This window comes from Solanum stenotomum, chromosome 10 (genome assembly GCF_019186545.1).
Source record: "Solanum stenotomum isolate F172 chromosome 10, ASM1918654v1, whole genome shotgun sequence".
Taxonomy (NCBI): Eukaryota; Viridiplantae; Streptophyta; class Magnoliopsida; order Solanales; family Solanaceae; genus Solanum; species Solanum stenotomum.
Window position 1 is genome coordinate 1,302,313 of NC_064291.1, and position 13,874 is coordinate 1,316,186.

Here is a 13,874-nt window from a genome sequence, read left to right on the forward strand (position 1 = left end):
GAGAACAGAGAACGGAATTTGATCCTTCACAAATGTAATCAAAACTTAAGCAATTAGATCTTCCAGAAAGTGTTTTCCAAAATAGCACCACAAACCCTAAGGGTGTGTTTGGTATGAAGGAAACATTTTTCGAAAAATGTTTTTCAATTTTCTCATGTTTGGTTGGGCTAAATGTTTTGGAAAATGTTTTCCAAATCAACTCATTTTCCTCAAATTTAAGAAAAATGACTTCCCTTCTAAACTTAAAGGAAAACATTTTCCAAAACTCTCTTCCAACTTCAAATTACAATTATTTTTTTGTTGAAAAAATCAATTTATTTTGTCCGTACCCTCAAACCACCAACCCCCCCAAAAAATAAAATAATTTTAAAGCCTGTTTTTAAATTCAATTTTTTTACCCCACCCCCTCCCAAAAAAATATTAAAAATTGCTTTTAAAAGATATTTTTAATTTCAATTTTTTATTTTTTTACCCCCCACCCACTANGATTCACCTTCTCTACCTAGGTTATCATCCACACCATCTCTACCTAGGTTATCATCCACACCCTCTTCACCAATGTTAACATCAACACCCTCACCACCAAGGTTAACAGCCTCACCTTCTCCACTTAGGTCAACAGCCTCACCTTCTCCACCTAAGTTAACAGCCTCACCCTCTTCACCAAGGTCAACATCAACACCTTCACCACCAACATTAGTTAGATAGCCTCTAGGTCCCTCAGTGTCAAGTAAGGGTTCATCTAATACATGACAGACAAATACTTCAAAAGTGTCCTCATGTTTTAAGTCTTTAATTAGGTGTAGGAGAGGTTGGTCAGTTATAATTAGGACCCCTTTTTTATTCAATAAACCCTTCACATAAAAGCCTCCAACAGTTTCATACCCTAATTCTTTAGTATAATACAGTAGTTCCAAAATGGAAAAGTGGTCCTTAATAATATACCTGAGTGCAGACACACAGTTTCCAACATAAGTAGGGACAGATATCTCGAATAAGATTCCACCGTGGTAAATCTTTGTAAATATAAGGCTCTCCTCCATGGTCAATTGTTAGCCCTACAAAATATCAAACAAACCCTAGCTTAAGATAACGGAATATACTCATATAACCCATACAACAACTAAAAAACAAAGTTTTAAAGCATATTTTCTGGGTAATAGTAAAGAAAGGACAGAATATTCGCAAAAATCACAAACCCTATATTTTTACAAAACCCTAGCTTTTTGGAATTCATTTAACAAAGCATGTAAAAATCATTAACAATCCTAACTTACACAAGGAAATCTTCAAGATTGTAACACGAACAAGACGAATCCAACTTCAATCTGGAGGAAATCGCGAAGATGGAGAGCTTCAATTTGGAAAAAATCGCGAAGAGAGAGAGAGAAGTGTTATGTCAATTTTAACGATTTAGGAATCTTCCCCAATTAAGACATTTACAAATACACGTCGGATACACGTGGTAGTTGTTAAATGGTCATTCTATACACGTCGGATACACGTGGGGAGCTTAAATACACGCGCCACACAGTTTATGAAAAGTGATAAAAAAATGCTTAGATGGTTCAAATCTGGGGTGGTAGAGGTGTTCAATAGGTACTAGGTGTAGTTGAGGTGTCTAAATGAATAATGAGGACAACTTTGAGTGGCTACAGATGACTTTGGCCATTAAAATTATATATAAAAATGTGAAATGTGTCGAAGATTGAGAGAATTTTCCGGCGATACGGTGGAGAGAGGAAAAACCACAATATGAACTTGGAGAGAGAAAGAGAAGAGAGAGATTAAATTTTGGATAAAAAAATAAAAGAAAATAAAATAGGACAAATATTTGAGATCATGCCACGTGTTTTTCCGTTTGATCAAACGGTATATATGATCCAAAATTATGACGGTAAATGTATATATGATCCAAAAGTATAACGAAGGATATATATATATCATTTTTGAAAGTTCGGAGATATATTTAAGCTTTTTCCCTTTATTAAAATACAATGTCGTTAAAATAATTTGTTCAATTATTACCTACTGATGATGCCAAAAATTCATCACTGTCAGTACACAAACTTATTATTTTTTTATTGTAATTTTTTATTTTATTTCGATAATATCAAGAAATTCTACTGTAACATTTATATCTTGGTTTATTGATATGATTATATTTGTTTGCTGCTTGTAAAATTGTGAAGAGGAGCAAACAGTACTGTAAGTACTATGAGAAGAGTCATAAATTCTTGAAAGTGGCATAAAAACAAGATAAAAGATAGAATTTTTTGGTTCATTTGTTGTAGGATAATGTGTTGTAATTCTTAAAAAATAGGTCAAGAAAAATCAAATTACTGGACCAATTTTTCACAAGAGCTAATCAATCAATTAAAAATGGCAATTATAATAAGAAGAAATGACACAATTTGACCTTCAAATGGACTGGTCTTTTAATTTTATCCTTAGCAATCGAACTTATACTTAGCATACATACATACACTCTTTAAGGGTGCGAAGACATAATTACTTATAGAATATTATCATACGAAAATATAAACTTAAATCTTGCAAAAAAATTATTTGCTCAAACAGCATCACAAAATCATAGATTATTATAAGTGAGAAGATTTTAAAATTCAAAGTTGAATTACGAAAATGCCCTTCACTTATTTTTTAATTAAAATCATTTAAAATAAAATCAATAATTACAATTAAAATAGAAAAAATACATGGTTAGATCGATGTTACAACTTATCATTTTCTACTTCTTAATGACTTTAATTGTTAATTATTAATATATTAGATAACTGTTCCGTCAAATAAACCCAAAAGCCGCTAATGTTTTCAGTCTAACAAAACTCAACAGTCGAGTCCTTTGTGTACTAAAATACACCTCCTTTCTTCATGTTCTTTCTCCAATTCTCATCCCTTACAACAAGTCTTCAATTCATCATTACAAATGATGTATATGTGAGTACTTATACTGAAAAGTTGGAATTTACTCATGATCCATGACTACTTTCTTTCAATAAATATAGTACGTACTCTTTATTAAATAACTCATGTGTGATGTGCTCTTATTTTCTCTCCTTTTCAGGATATACACACTATAATTTTCAATTGGTATTTTGTCGACATAGCTATTGTGTGCAAGGTATCATCTCCTGCGTTACAAGTTTTCAATTTACCTCTCTTTTTGCCAATTTGAAGGTAAAATTAAAATTGTGAAGAGGAACACGAGTTCTGCAACATGACTGTGAAGTTTTAAAGACTGATTTGTTCAAATAGCATGAATATTGGATGAAAGGTTGAAGTCATCACAACTTATGAACCAAGACGTGCATACTTTGGCATGATTTTGAAAATTCGATCGAGTGACAACCGGAAGAAATGAATATGCATTAATTCCTTTACAAAAACAAAATCAATATAAAGAATTTTTTTATCATTCATCAAGAATTTTTATGATTGTTAATTGATTTCCTAATTCACTTTGCTTTCAATTGTTAATTGATTTCCTAGGTGAAAAGTTAGAGTTATCTCTCCTTTAGAAAACAATCTAGTACCGAGAAGTGAGAACCATTGGCAAGCAAGAAAAAAGGGGTAATTTAATGTTCAAATTTAATTGTAATTTTACTTTGCTTTTCAGTTTGGTCATTCTTGAATTTTCTCTTCTTAAAAAAGTGATATGACACTTTTCTATGTTCTAAAAAATTATTTATCTTTTTTTTTCATTCTAAAATTAATTGAAATGTGAAGTAAAAACTATTTTTTTTTATATTTTTGAATAAGGATAAACATTCTTTTCTTAACAAGGATAAAAACTTTTTCATTTTCTTGAATAAAAATTTAATAATTTTATTTAATTTTTTGAACTTTAATCATCGAACTTGAGGAAACATGCCTACATATTTGATTAAGGTGAGAATTAGGTTTGCGTAGTTCCTCTAGATTTAATAGTATTTTTTTAAATCTAATTACCTATTCAATTGATATCTTAATATTCATAAATTGCATGCTTTTTATAATCATAACCTCCAAATGTTTAATTTGAACCTTTAAGATACCTTTTGGTATTTCTGCGCTTTTATCTATATAAATTCATATATTTTTTGTTTTATGAGACCCCCACCAAGATTATCCTTTGTCATTATATTGTCAAAGTAGTGAAGCACTTATATTATTTTGTAATATTTGATTCATTCTTTAGTTTGACTCAATGAAGAAGACTATAATTTTGATTGGTTATGGAAGACGTCGACAAAAAATTCAAAAAGTTATGTATTAATTTTGTATTTCGTTTTCCTCTATATTGTTATGACTAAAGTGTAAGAAAGGATATGTATGTTGTATATTTTTCCTTCTCTATTCATTTTCTGTGTGTTTCTCTATATATTAGACTTCTTTAATATAATTTTCTTAAATTTTTTATTTTCGTATGTCTGGGTTTATTTGGGGCTCTGTTAGCCATTTGTGACATGATTGAAAATTTGCTAACTACTAACCAAAGTTCAAAATTTATAAATGTTGTTTTTGTCACCCTTTTAAAAATTTATTTGTAATTGTTATTTTATTACTAATAAGATATTTTCATATATACTTAATCGTTGTAATGAATCTATAAAAACTTGCATGGGTCACACATGCAACGCACGTACTCAGAAACTAGTAGGGGTAAAAGTGCAAATGAACTAATAATACACATTCTAGTTCTTGTTTTCTAGACAAAATTGAGTATTAATGATAAAATCAACCCCACTTTATGAGAAACAAGAATAAGAACAANGTTTGACTTTTTTTTTATTAATATCAAACCAAATCAAGAGTGATCGGTTTTTTTTTTCAACGCCAAACCAATCAAACCAAACCATAAGTCGGTTTTTTTTCTTGGTTTGACTTGGTTCATCGGTTCGGTTTGTACACCCCTAGTCACACGTGCAACGCACGTACTCAGAAACTTGTAGGGGCAAAAGTGCAAATGAACTAATATTACACATTCTAGTTCTTGTTTTCTAGACAAAATTGAGTATTAATGATAAAATCAACCCCACTTTATGAGAAACAAGAATAAGAACAACAATGACAATCCAGTGTAATCCTACCAGGGGCGGAGCCATGTGAGAGTAAGGGGGTTCAACCGAACCTTTTCTATCCCCAGCTTCTTCTTCATTTGCGTCTTCTTCGGTAGGACACACGTACTTCTGCACATTATTCAAGAGATTTAACATATCTAGCTTCAACCACCATTGTTAAAAACGTTATCGAAGAGCATATCTAAGCCAATATTGTTGAAAAAACGTTGCCCTGTTTATCATAGATGTAACATCAACAACATACTCAATGAAGTCCAACAAGTAGGGTCTACGGAGGGTAGAGTGTATACATACCTTACCACTACCTCGTGGAGGTAGAGAGGCTTTTTATGGAGGACTCTCGGCTCAAGTACAACAAATCAAAGTAGGTACATATAGGAAAACGACAGTGAAGCAACCAATACGAAAGAAAACAGTAACAAGAAGAAAATAATGCAATAATTGAAACACCATAACAAAACAGATGGTGATAGCACGAAATAGCAACACACTACAAGAATAAAACAAATAGAACGACAGACACACATCACTAAGCCTAAACCCTTCGCGAAGCAAGAGAACACTCCACTACCTATTAACCTTCTACCCTAATTCATGACCTCCACATCCTCCTATTTAAGGTCATGTCCTCGATAAGTTGAAACTGCGTCATGTCCTATCTAATCACAGTACGCTTATCATAGATGTAAGGGCATAGTTTTTGTTTTCTTTGCAACAATTGGCATACCACTCTTTCAAAAGTGTCTTCATTTCCAACACATTTCACAGAGCCTATACATATGAAATATTCAATTTTACCTGTCGTATAACAATCAAACAATATACTAGTAGTTATATGCACACAAAATTTTCAACCCAAGTCATTAGATCATCAATTACTAGTAAAACATATGATGGATATTGAAGAATCATTCTACTTACCTCTAATTGTGTCAAAGGCATCAACTTTAAGTATGTTGTTTCCCAAATCCTCATGATTTTCTTGGATCTTCGTAGCAAAAGTCACGAGGGAAGAAGAACATCCCCGTAACTCAATTAGCTGCAGTGTCACACTATCAGCAAGTACTTGTGGAATCTCTTTCAACTTGTGGCAATTTCTGATAATTATGCGTTCAAGGCATGGGATATAATCATCGGTAGCTCTCCAATATTCAAGATCCAACCACTCAAGGAGGAAGAATTTCAATACAGGAAATCCCATATCTATTACTTCCCAGACTGTTTCCCCATTACAATCATTACATTCAAAGGCCTGAGCCTTCAATTGGAGTACCTCGAGTTTAGGCAACTTGCTAATAATCGCCATGTCCTCCCATAGTAGAAAGGTTTTACAAAGTGTCAACTTCTTGAGATTTGGTGGGAAGGAAGCTGGACATGGAAGACCACGAGGTAACGAGTATGATACAATACTTAGTGCCTCGAGCTCATGTAAATATCTTAGATTATCTAGGCAATTGGGATGATCACTAGAAAAGTTCATCTCAAAGTTACAAATACCCAACTGTTTCACTTTCTTAATCCCTTCGAATATTTCTTTTGTGCAACAAGAAGGATTCAACCCAGAAACACTTTGCAAGTTTTCCAAAACCCGATACTTGTTTGGAGGAGAATTCAAAAAATAAATGCTTCTACTGTGGAGGTGCCTCAATTGAGACATTTTCCAAATTCCATTTGGTAATTGTACAGTAATACTGTATCTAGAGTCTAGAAGAAAAATAAAAGTTTGTAAATTCAAAAGCTTGTAAATTGGTAGATATTACATTCTCCCATAAACCATCATAGAAAAATACCTTAAAGAGACTAAGTTTGATAATTCACTAGGGAAAGACATCAACTTCACTCTCGCCAAGTTTAATACTCTAAGTAGTTTGAAACGGTCTAGTCCTAATTTAAGAATATTGAATTCCAGTATTCCATAAGGTAAATGAACAGAACGTGTTTTGTTACAAGTACCAAATGGAGAAATAAAACCTCGATCTGAATGAACTGAAACCCATCGATGATCTTGAGGAACAACTGTTTTGGAATTAGAAACATAAAAGATTCTCACTTTCAGATTCTATCAAGCATAAATCGTGGAGAAGATCATGAATCTTACATGTCTTGATTTTACCATCCAAGCTTCGCTTGCTAACCATGACTAGACTTTTATCAATAAGATCATGTAGAAGACTATCAGCCACTTCTTCCAAATCCCTGAGTCGTCCTCTTAGCTCAAAAAGTCCTTCTGCAATCCATAATCTGATAACTTTTTCACAGAAATCTCACTAGCTTTTGGAAAAACTCCGAAATATAGAAAGCAAGCTTTCAAATGTGAAGGAAGATAATTGTAGCTCAAAGCGAGAACTCTTGAGCAATGCTGATAATCATCAACGTTTACTAATGAGCTCACACCTTGAGCTACTTGATTCCACTCGTCCAGTGTCCTTTTGCTAGAGAGTGTCCCTGCAACCATGGAAAGTATTAGTGGTAATCCTTTGCAATTTTCAACAATTACCTTTCCGGAAGTTCTAAATTTGGTTGGACAATCTTTTTCGCCAAACGCCTTTTGGCAAAACAAATCCCAACTTTCCTTTGGTTCCAGGGGACGCATTGGAAAAGGATTCTTAGGATAGCTAGCATATCGAGCAACCTCCATGATCCGAGTAGTCAGCAATATTCTACTCGTATTATTGTTTTCTGGGAACCATAGTCTAATCTCATCCCAGGCTTCCCTGCTCCATATGTCATCCACAACGATCAAATACGTTTTACCCTTGAAACTTTTTTGTAAGCGATCTGCTAATTCTGCATTATCAATTTCTACCTCATCATTTCCCTGATCTTGAGGATTGATTTCTTCTTTCACCCCAGTAGCGTCTTGAAGGAGGGATAGGAGCATATTTCTTAAGCTGTAGTCCTTGGACACAGTAATCCATTCACGAACATCAAAGAAGTTCACAACTGAAGGATCAGAAAACATTCTTTTGGCGAAAGTTGACTTACCTATCCCACCCATCCCAACAATAGAGATGACTTCCATTTGAAACGAGTCTCCGGTAAGTTGACGCAGCATGACCTCTTGTTCAATGTTGTACCCCACAACGTTGTTATCAATGGTTGAAACATCCGATTGTGGTGAACAAGTACCACCAACCGAACCATTTCCAGCTTGCAGCTTGTTATTCTTCCTCTGCTTGCTGAGCTCTTCCTTCACATAATCGATGTCTGGTATAGCTTGTTGCAAGATTATAAGAAGCCTCTCATTCGCCTCTGTTTGAATATGTTCATCCTTCTCCATAATCAGCAAAGCTTGTGATTCGACTTCATCTTCTACTTCATTTGCTAGATCTTTTACCTTTTTCTGCAGATCCTTCATCAGTTCATTATCAGAATTGTCAAGAAACTCTAGTAGAGAACCAACCTTGTCGTAGAGTGATTCCAAATGTTCTTTGTTACCCTCATGAAGGTCTAAGCTGGATTGAGAAAGAAGGTGCATTGTTCCCATCAGAGACGTTACAGCAGCATAAGCGGCCATCTCTATTGCTAAGTACCTTCAGAGATCAATACAAGATTTGTTAATGAATAGATTTGCGGAATGTTGCCACTCGAAAAGGATAGATAAGAAGTTTACAACAAATGCTAAGTATATTTAAGCATTTTGCACACTGGAAACAACAAAGTATGATACAACTAATTATATCACAGTCAACAACTCAACATAGGTGGTCGTTAATTTCTAAGCAATTGTTAATTCTCATCAAGTTTTCCTAGAACACCAAATCATTGGCACAATGTTTGCACATAGCAAAAGATATTAATAACAGAACAAACAAAACGTCTTGTTATTTCCGTAAGAATAACAGAACAAACAATACGTCTAGTTATTTCCATAAGAGAATAACAGAACAAACAAAAAAAGGAAGAACCATTATTAAGCCTCAACAACTAGAATATTTTTACCAAAATTATAGTTTTATTAATAACCAAGAGGGACTGAGAGCTAGTCTGGATAGACTTACAGAATATTGAAACACTGAAGTTAAATTTTATGAAATCCAAACAATTTGTCATCAGGAAAGTAATTCAAACAGCATAGTCAAAGTTACACTTAAGGTCTGAAGCGAGGCACGAAACATGTTGAACGCTTCTACTTGAAATGCCCATTAGTGTTGTCATAAAGGCTCTAAGACATATATTTCCTCCCAATGAGCGTCTCATGATAGACCTCCAACAGAAAACCAAAACTTTTGAATATGATGCTTTTTGCAATAGTCATTGGCACATTGTGGACAGTCTTGTCATGCCCATTGCAGACAGCAGAACAAAAAAAAAGAAAAGGATTCCAGCAACAACAGCAAACTCAGTGTATTTCCACAAGCGTATCATTTTGTTTCACAACGATTTGTTCTGTGTCTGAAGAAGATGATTAAGTTGCCTTTTGGTCATCATTAAGAGATCATCACGATAGAAGTTAAAGGAAGAAACTTCGGGATAAGAGCTGGGACTAGTCAGGCCAGTGAGTTTGGGATAACAAATTGGTAAAGCAGAGCTAAATTTGAATAAAAAAACCCATAACAGTATAACACAGTAAGTAACTCTTATGTTTTCTGTTTATTTTTTTAAGATGACGCCTCACACTTTTGGATGGAAGTCGTTTTTCTTCACAATTATCTCAACTTATAACTTTATGTTATTGTTGTAACCAACATTTGGACATTGTTATCAATTTCTAATATTAAAAGTTTCATCAAACACAATCTGAAGTGTTATCACGAGAGCAAAAACATGGAAAAGCAAGAGCATGTGCTAAATTTTGAATGTACAATACCAAAAGCAACACAATACCAGTTTATTACAACACAATCAAAACAAGAAATTACTCAGTGTACAATCAAGCAATCAAAATAACAAAACCAGAAAAAAAAATGGTACAAACAAGGAACAATTATTGGCAGAAAAAACTCAAGACATCTGACAGAAATTACATCACAGCAAACTCGACTGATTAACTTTAGCTTGAAATTTTGTGTCTCTCTTGTACAGGAGTTCCCATATCTGGTTAGTTACTCCTGAATGAGGCAACAAAATGTGAATCTTTACAACAAAAGTTGGCATCATCTCCTACATTTTTGACAAACAGTTGTCGAGATTCATCTGCCTCCAATGTGGAAACATTCAGTTCAGTGTCTCTTCTCATTTTCATTTACCTACAAACCTCCAAAGAATGAGAAGTTATAATTACATTGCTTCTTGCGAGATCTTCAGATTGGGGCATACCTACATGATCCAAATTTATAGCTTCCCTGACATCATCTAGTATGAGAAGGAAAATCATTTGCTGGCAATGCTTTTTACACTTCCCTTGTTATTTACCTTTAGGTTTAATCTACTGACAATTTGTGCTTTGAACTTAGCTTATGTCTATTGGCGATATGGGCAGTGTAACCTATACCACAACACCAAAAGACAGTTTAGAATTCTCATCTACTGATATAACACATTTCATCAAAAGTCAAAACCTATTTATTTTACTTACCTCAAATTGTGTCGTAGGCATAAACTTGAAGTATGTTGTTTCCCAAAATCTCTTGCTCTTTTTGGATCTCCTTAGCGAAATTCACAAGGGAAGGAGTACATCCCCATAACTCAATTCGCTTCAGTGTCATACTATCTACAAATTCATTAGGAATCTCTTGTAAGAAACGACAGTTTTTGATAATTACACGCTCAAGGCATGGGAGAGAATCGTCGGTAGCCTTCCAGCATTTAAGATCCATCTTCTCTATGAGCAAAAATTTCAAATTACGAAATCCCATTTCTGATACTTCCCAGGCAGTTTCTCCAAGCTCATCACCAAACAACTTTAATTCCTTCAATTGGAGCACCTCGAGTTTGGGCAACTTGCTAATGATTGTCAGTTGCGACCATAATAGATGATTTCCTTGAAGTGTCAGCTTCTTGAGATTCGGTGGGAAAGAACCCACACATGGAACTGGAAGCCTAGGAAGGAAATCATCTCTGTAATGTTGGTATGATAAGATTTTTAGTGCCTCTAGCTCAGGTAAATATCTAATATTATCTAGGCATTTGGGCGCATCATCGAAGTAACTAACCTCGCCACAAATCCCCAATTTTTTCACCTTTTTAATCCCTTCAAACATTTCTTTTGTGCAACAATCAGGTCTCAGCCCATGAATACTTTGCAAGTTTTCCAAAGCCCGGTACTTATTGCCAGATACCTTTGGAGGAGAACACAAACAAAAAACTGCAGAGTCGATATGCCTCAATTGAGACATTTTCCAGGTTCCATCTGGTAAGTGATGCTTAACAGGTACACACTTATGAACATTACGAAAACTAAGAAATTGTAAATTCTGAAGTTTATAAATTGGTAGATATCCACTGATGAACCCAGCCCTCAAATACCTTAAGGAAACTAGGTTTAATAATCCATTAGGGAAATATATCAGGCCCGATCCCAGCAAGTCCAATACTCTAAGAAGTTTGAAATGGTCTAATCCTAATTCCTATCTAAAATTGGACGGTTTTACCGCAAGAAAATGAAGAGAACGTGTTTTACCATAAGTAGGGAAGGGAAGAGAAAAAAAATCTTCCACTGGCTCTTGATGAAATGAAACCCACCGACCAAGTTGAAGAACATCGGTATCTGAAATTGGGGGATTTGAAACATACAAAAGACTCTCACTTTCCGATTCTCTCAAGCATAAATCATGGAGAAGATCATGAATCTTACATGTCTTGATTTTGCCATCCAAACTATGCTTGCAAGCAACAATTAGACTTTTATCAATAAGATCATGTAGTAGACTAGAACCTTCTTTTTCCAATTCCCCAATCCCCTTCAGCTTACAGAGTCCTTCTGCCATCCATAATCTATTCAAATTTTCGACAGAAATTTCACTAGATTTTTTGAAAACTCCGAAATACAGAAAGCAAGCTTTCAAGTGGGAAGGAAGATGATTGTAGCTCAAAGTGAGCACTCCTGAGCAACGTTGATAATCATCAAGGTTTACTAATGAGCTTACACTTTGAGCTACTTCATTCCACTCGTCCAGCGTCCTCTTGCTAGAAAGAGACCCTGCAACCACAGAAATCATTAGTGGTAATCCGTTGCAATTTCCTACAATTACCTTTCCGACCTTCTCAAATTTAGCTGGACAATCATTTTTGCCAAACGCCTTTTGGCAAAACAAATTCCAACTTTCTTCTGGATCTAGGAAACGCATTGGAAAAGGATTCTTAGGATAGCTAGCATCTCGAGCAACCTCCGTGATCCGAGTAGTCAACAGTATTCGGCTTCTTTTGTTGTTTTCTGGAAACCAACCTCTAATGTCTTCCCAGGCTTCTATGCTCCATAGGCTTCTTTTGTTGTCATCAGGAAATTAATTCAAACAGCATAGTCAAAGGTGCACTTAAGCTCTGAAACGAGGCACGAAAAGTGTTGAGCGCTTCAGCTCGATTAATGTGCTCTTCAGTGTTGTCATAAGGCTCTAAGACATATATTTCCTTCCCAATGAGCGTCTCATGATAGACCTCCAACAGAAAACCAGAACTTTTGAATATGAAGCTTTTTGCAATAGTCATTGGCACATTGTGGACAGAGTCTTGTCATTCCCTTTGCAGACAGCAGAACAAAAAAAAAGAAAAGGATTCCAGCAACAACAACAAACTCAGTGTATTTCCACAAGCATATCATTTTGTTTCACAACGATTTGTTCTGTGTCTGAAGAAGATGATTATGTTGCCTTTTGGTCATCATTAAGAGATCATCATGACAGAAGTTAAATGAAGAAACTTCTGGAAAAGAGCTGCGACTAGTCAGGCCAGTGAGTTTGGGATAACAAATTAGTAAACCAGAACTAAATTTAAATTAAAAAACCAATAACAGTATAACACAGTAAGTAACTCTATGTATTCTGTTTATTTTTTCAAGATGACTCCTCACACTTTTGGATGGAAGCCGTTTTTCTTCACAATTATCTCAACTTATAACTTTATGTTATTGTTGTAACCAACTTATCAATTTCAAATATTAAAAGTTTCATCAAACACAATCTGAAGTGTTATCATGGGAGCAAAAACATGGAAAAGCAAGAACATGTGCTAAATTTTGAATGTACAATACCAGAAGGCAATACCAGTTTGTTTTAATAAGTTAAAAGGTTTATTTACAACATTTCCGTAGCAACTCCAGAATACCAGTTAATTACAGAACACAATCAAAACAAGAAATTACTCAGTGTACAATCAAGCAATCAAAATATCATAACCAGAAAGAAAAAGGGTACAAACAAGGAACAATTATTGGCAGAAAAAACTCAAGACATCTGACAGAAAATACATCACAGCAAACTCGACTGATTAACTTTAGCTTGAAATTTCGTCTCTCTTGTACAGGAGTTCCCATCATCTGCTTAGTTACTCCTGAATGAGGCAACAAAATGTGAATCTTTACAACAAAAGTTGGCATCATCTCCTGCATTTTTGACAAACAGTTGTCGTGATTCATCTGCCTCCAATGTGGAAACATTCAGTTCGGTGTCTCTTCTCATCTTCATTTACCTACAAACCTCCAAAGAATGAGAAGTTATAATTACATTGCTTCTTGCGAGATCTTCAGATTGGGGCATACCTACATGATCCAAATTTATAGCTTCCCTAACATCATCTAGTATGAGAAGGAAAATCATTTGCTGGCAATGCTTTTTACACTTCCCTTGTTATTTACCTTTAGGTTTAATCTACTGACAATTTGTGCTTTGAACTTAGCTAATGTCTATTGGCGATATG

The 13,874-nt window shown here is 34.6% G+C and overlaps 1 protein-coding gene and 2 pseudogenes across 1 annotated transcript in view; all 3 read right to left on the reverse strand.

Annotated features, from left to right (window-relative positions):
- The window catches only part of LOC125841581 (putative late blight resistance protein homolog R1A-10), a 16,855-nt gene extending 3,081 nt beyond the window's left edge, over positions 1-13,774 (reverse strand). Inside the window, exons 1-3 of the mRNA XM_049520734.1 lie at positions 13,655-13,774; positions 13,451-13,560; positions 11,177-12,446 (exon numbers count right to left, since the gene is read on the reverse strand). Of these exons, the coding sequence (XP_049376691.1) occupies positions 11,591-12,446; positions 13,451-13,560; positions 13,655-13,774 (1,086 nt within the window). The 3' untranslated portion in view covers positions 11,177-11,590. The remainder of the gene's footprint in view (positions 1-11,176; positions 12,447-13,450; positions 13,561-13,654) is intronic.
- Positions 1-13,874, reverse strand: part of LOC125841872 (putative late blight resistance protein homolog R1B-12) — a 33,028-nt pseudogene that overhangs the window by 16,757 nt on the left and 2,397 nt on the right.
- On the reverse strand, positions 5,973-8,699 carry LOC125841870 (putative late blight resistance protein homolog R1A-10; annotated as a pseudogene).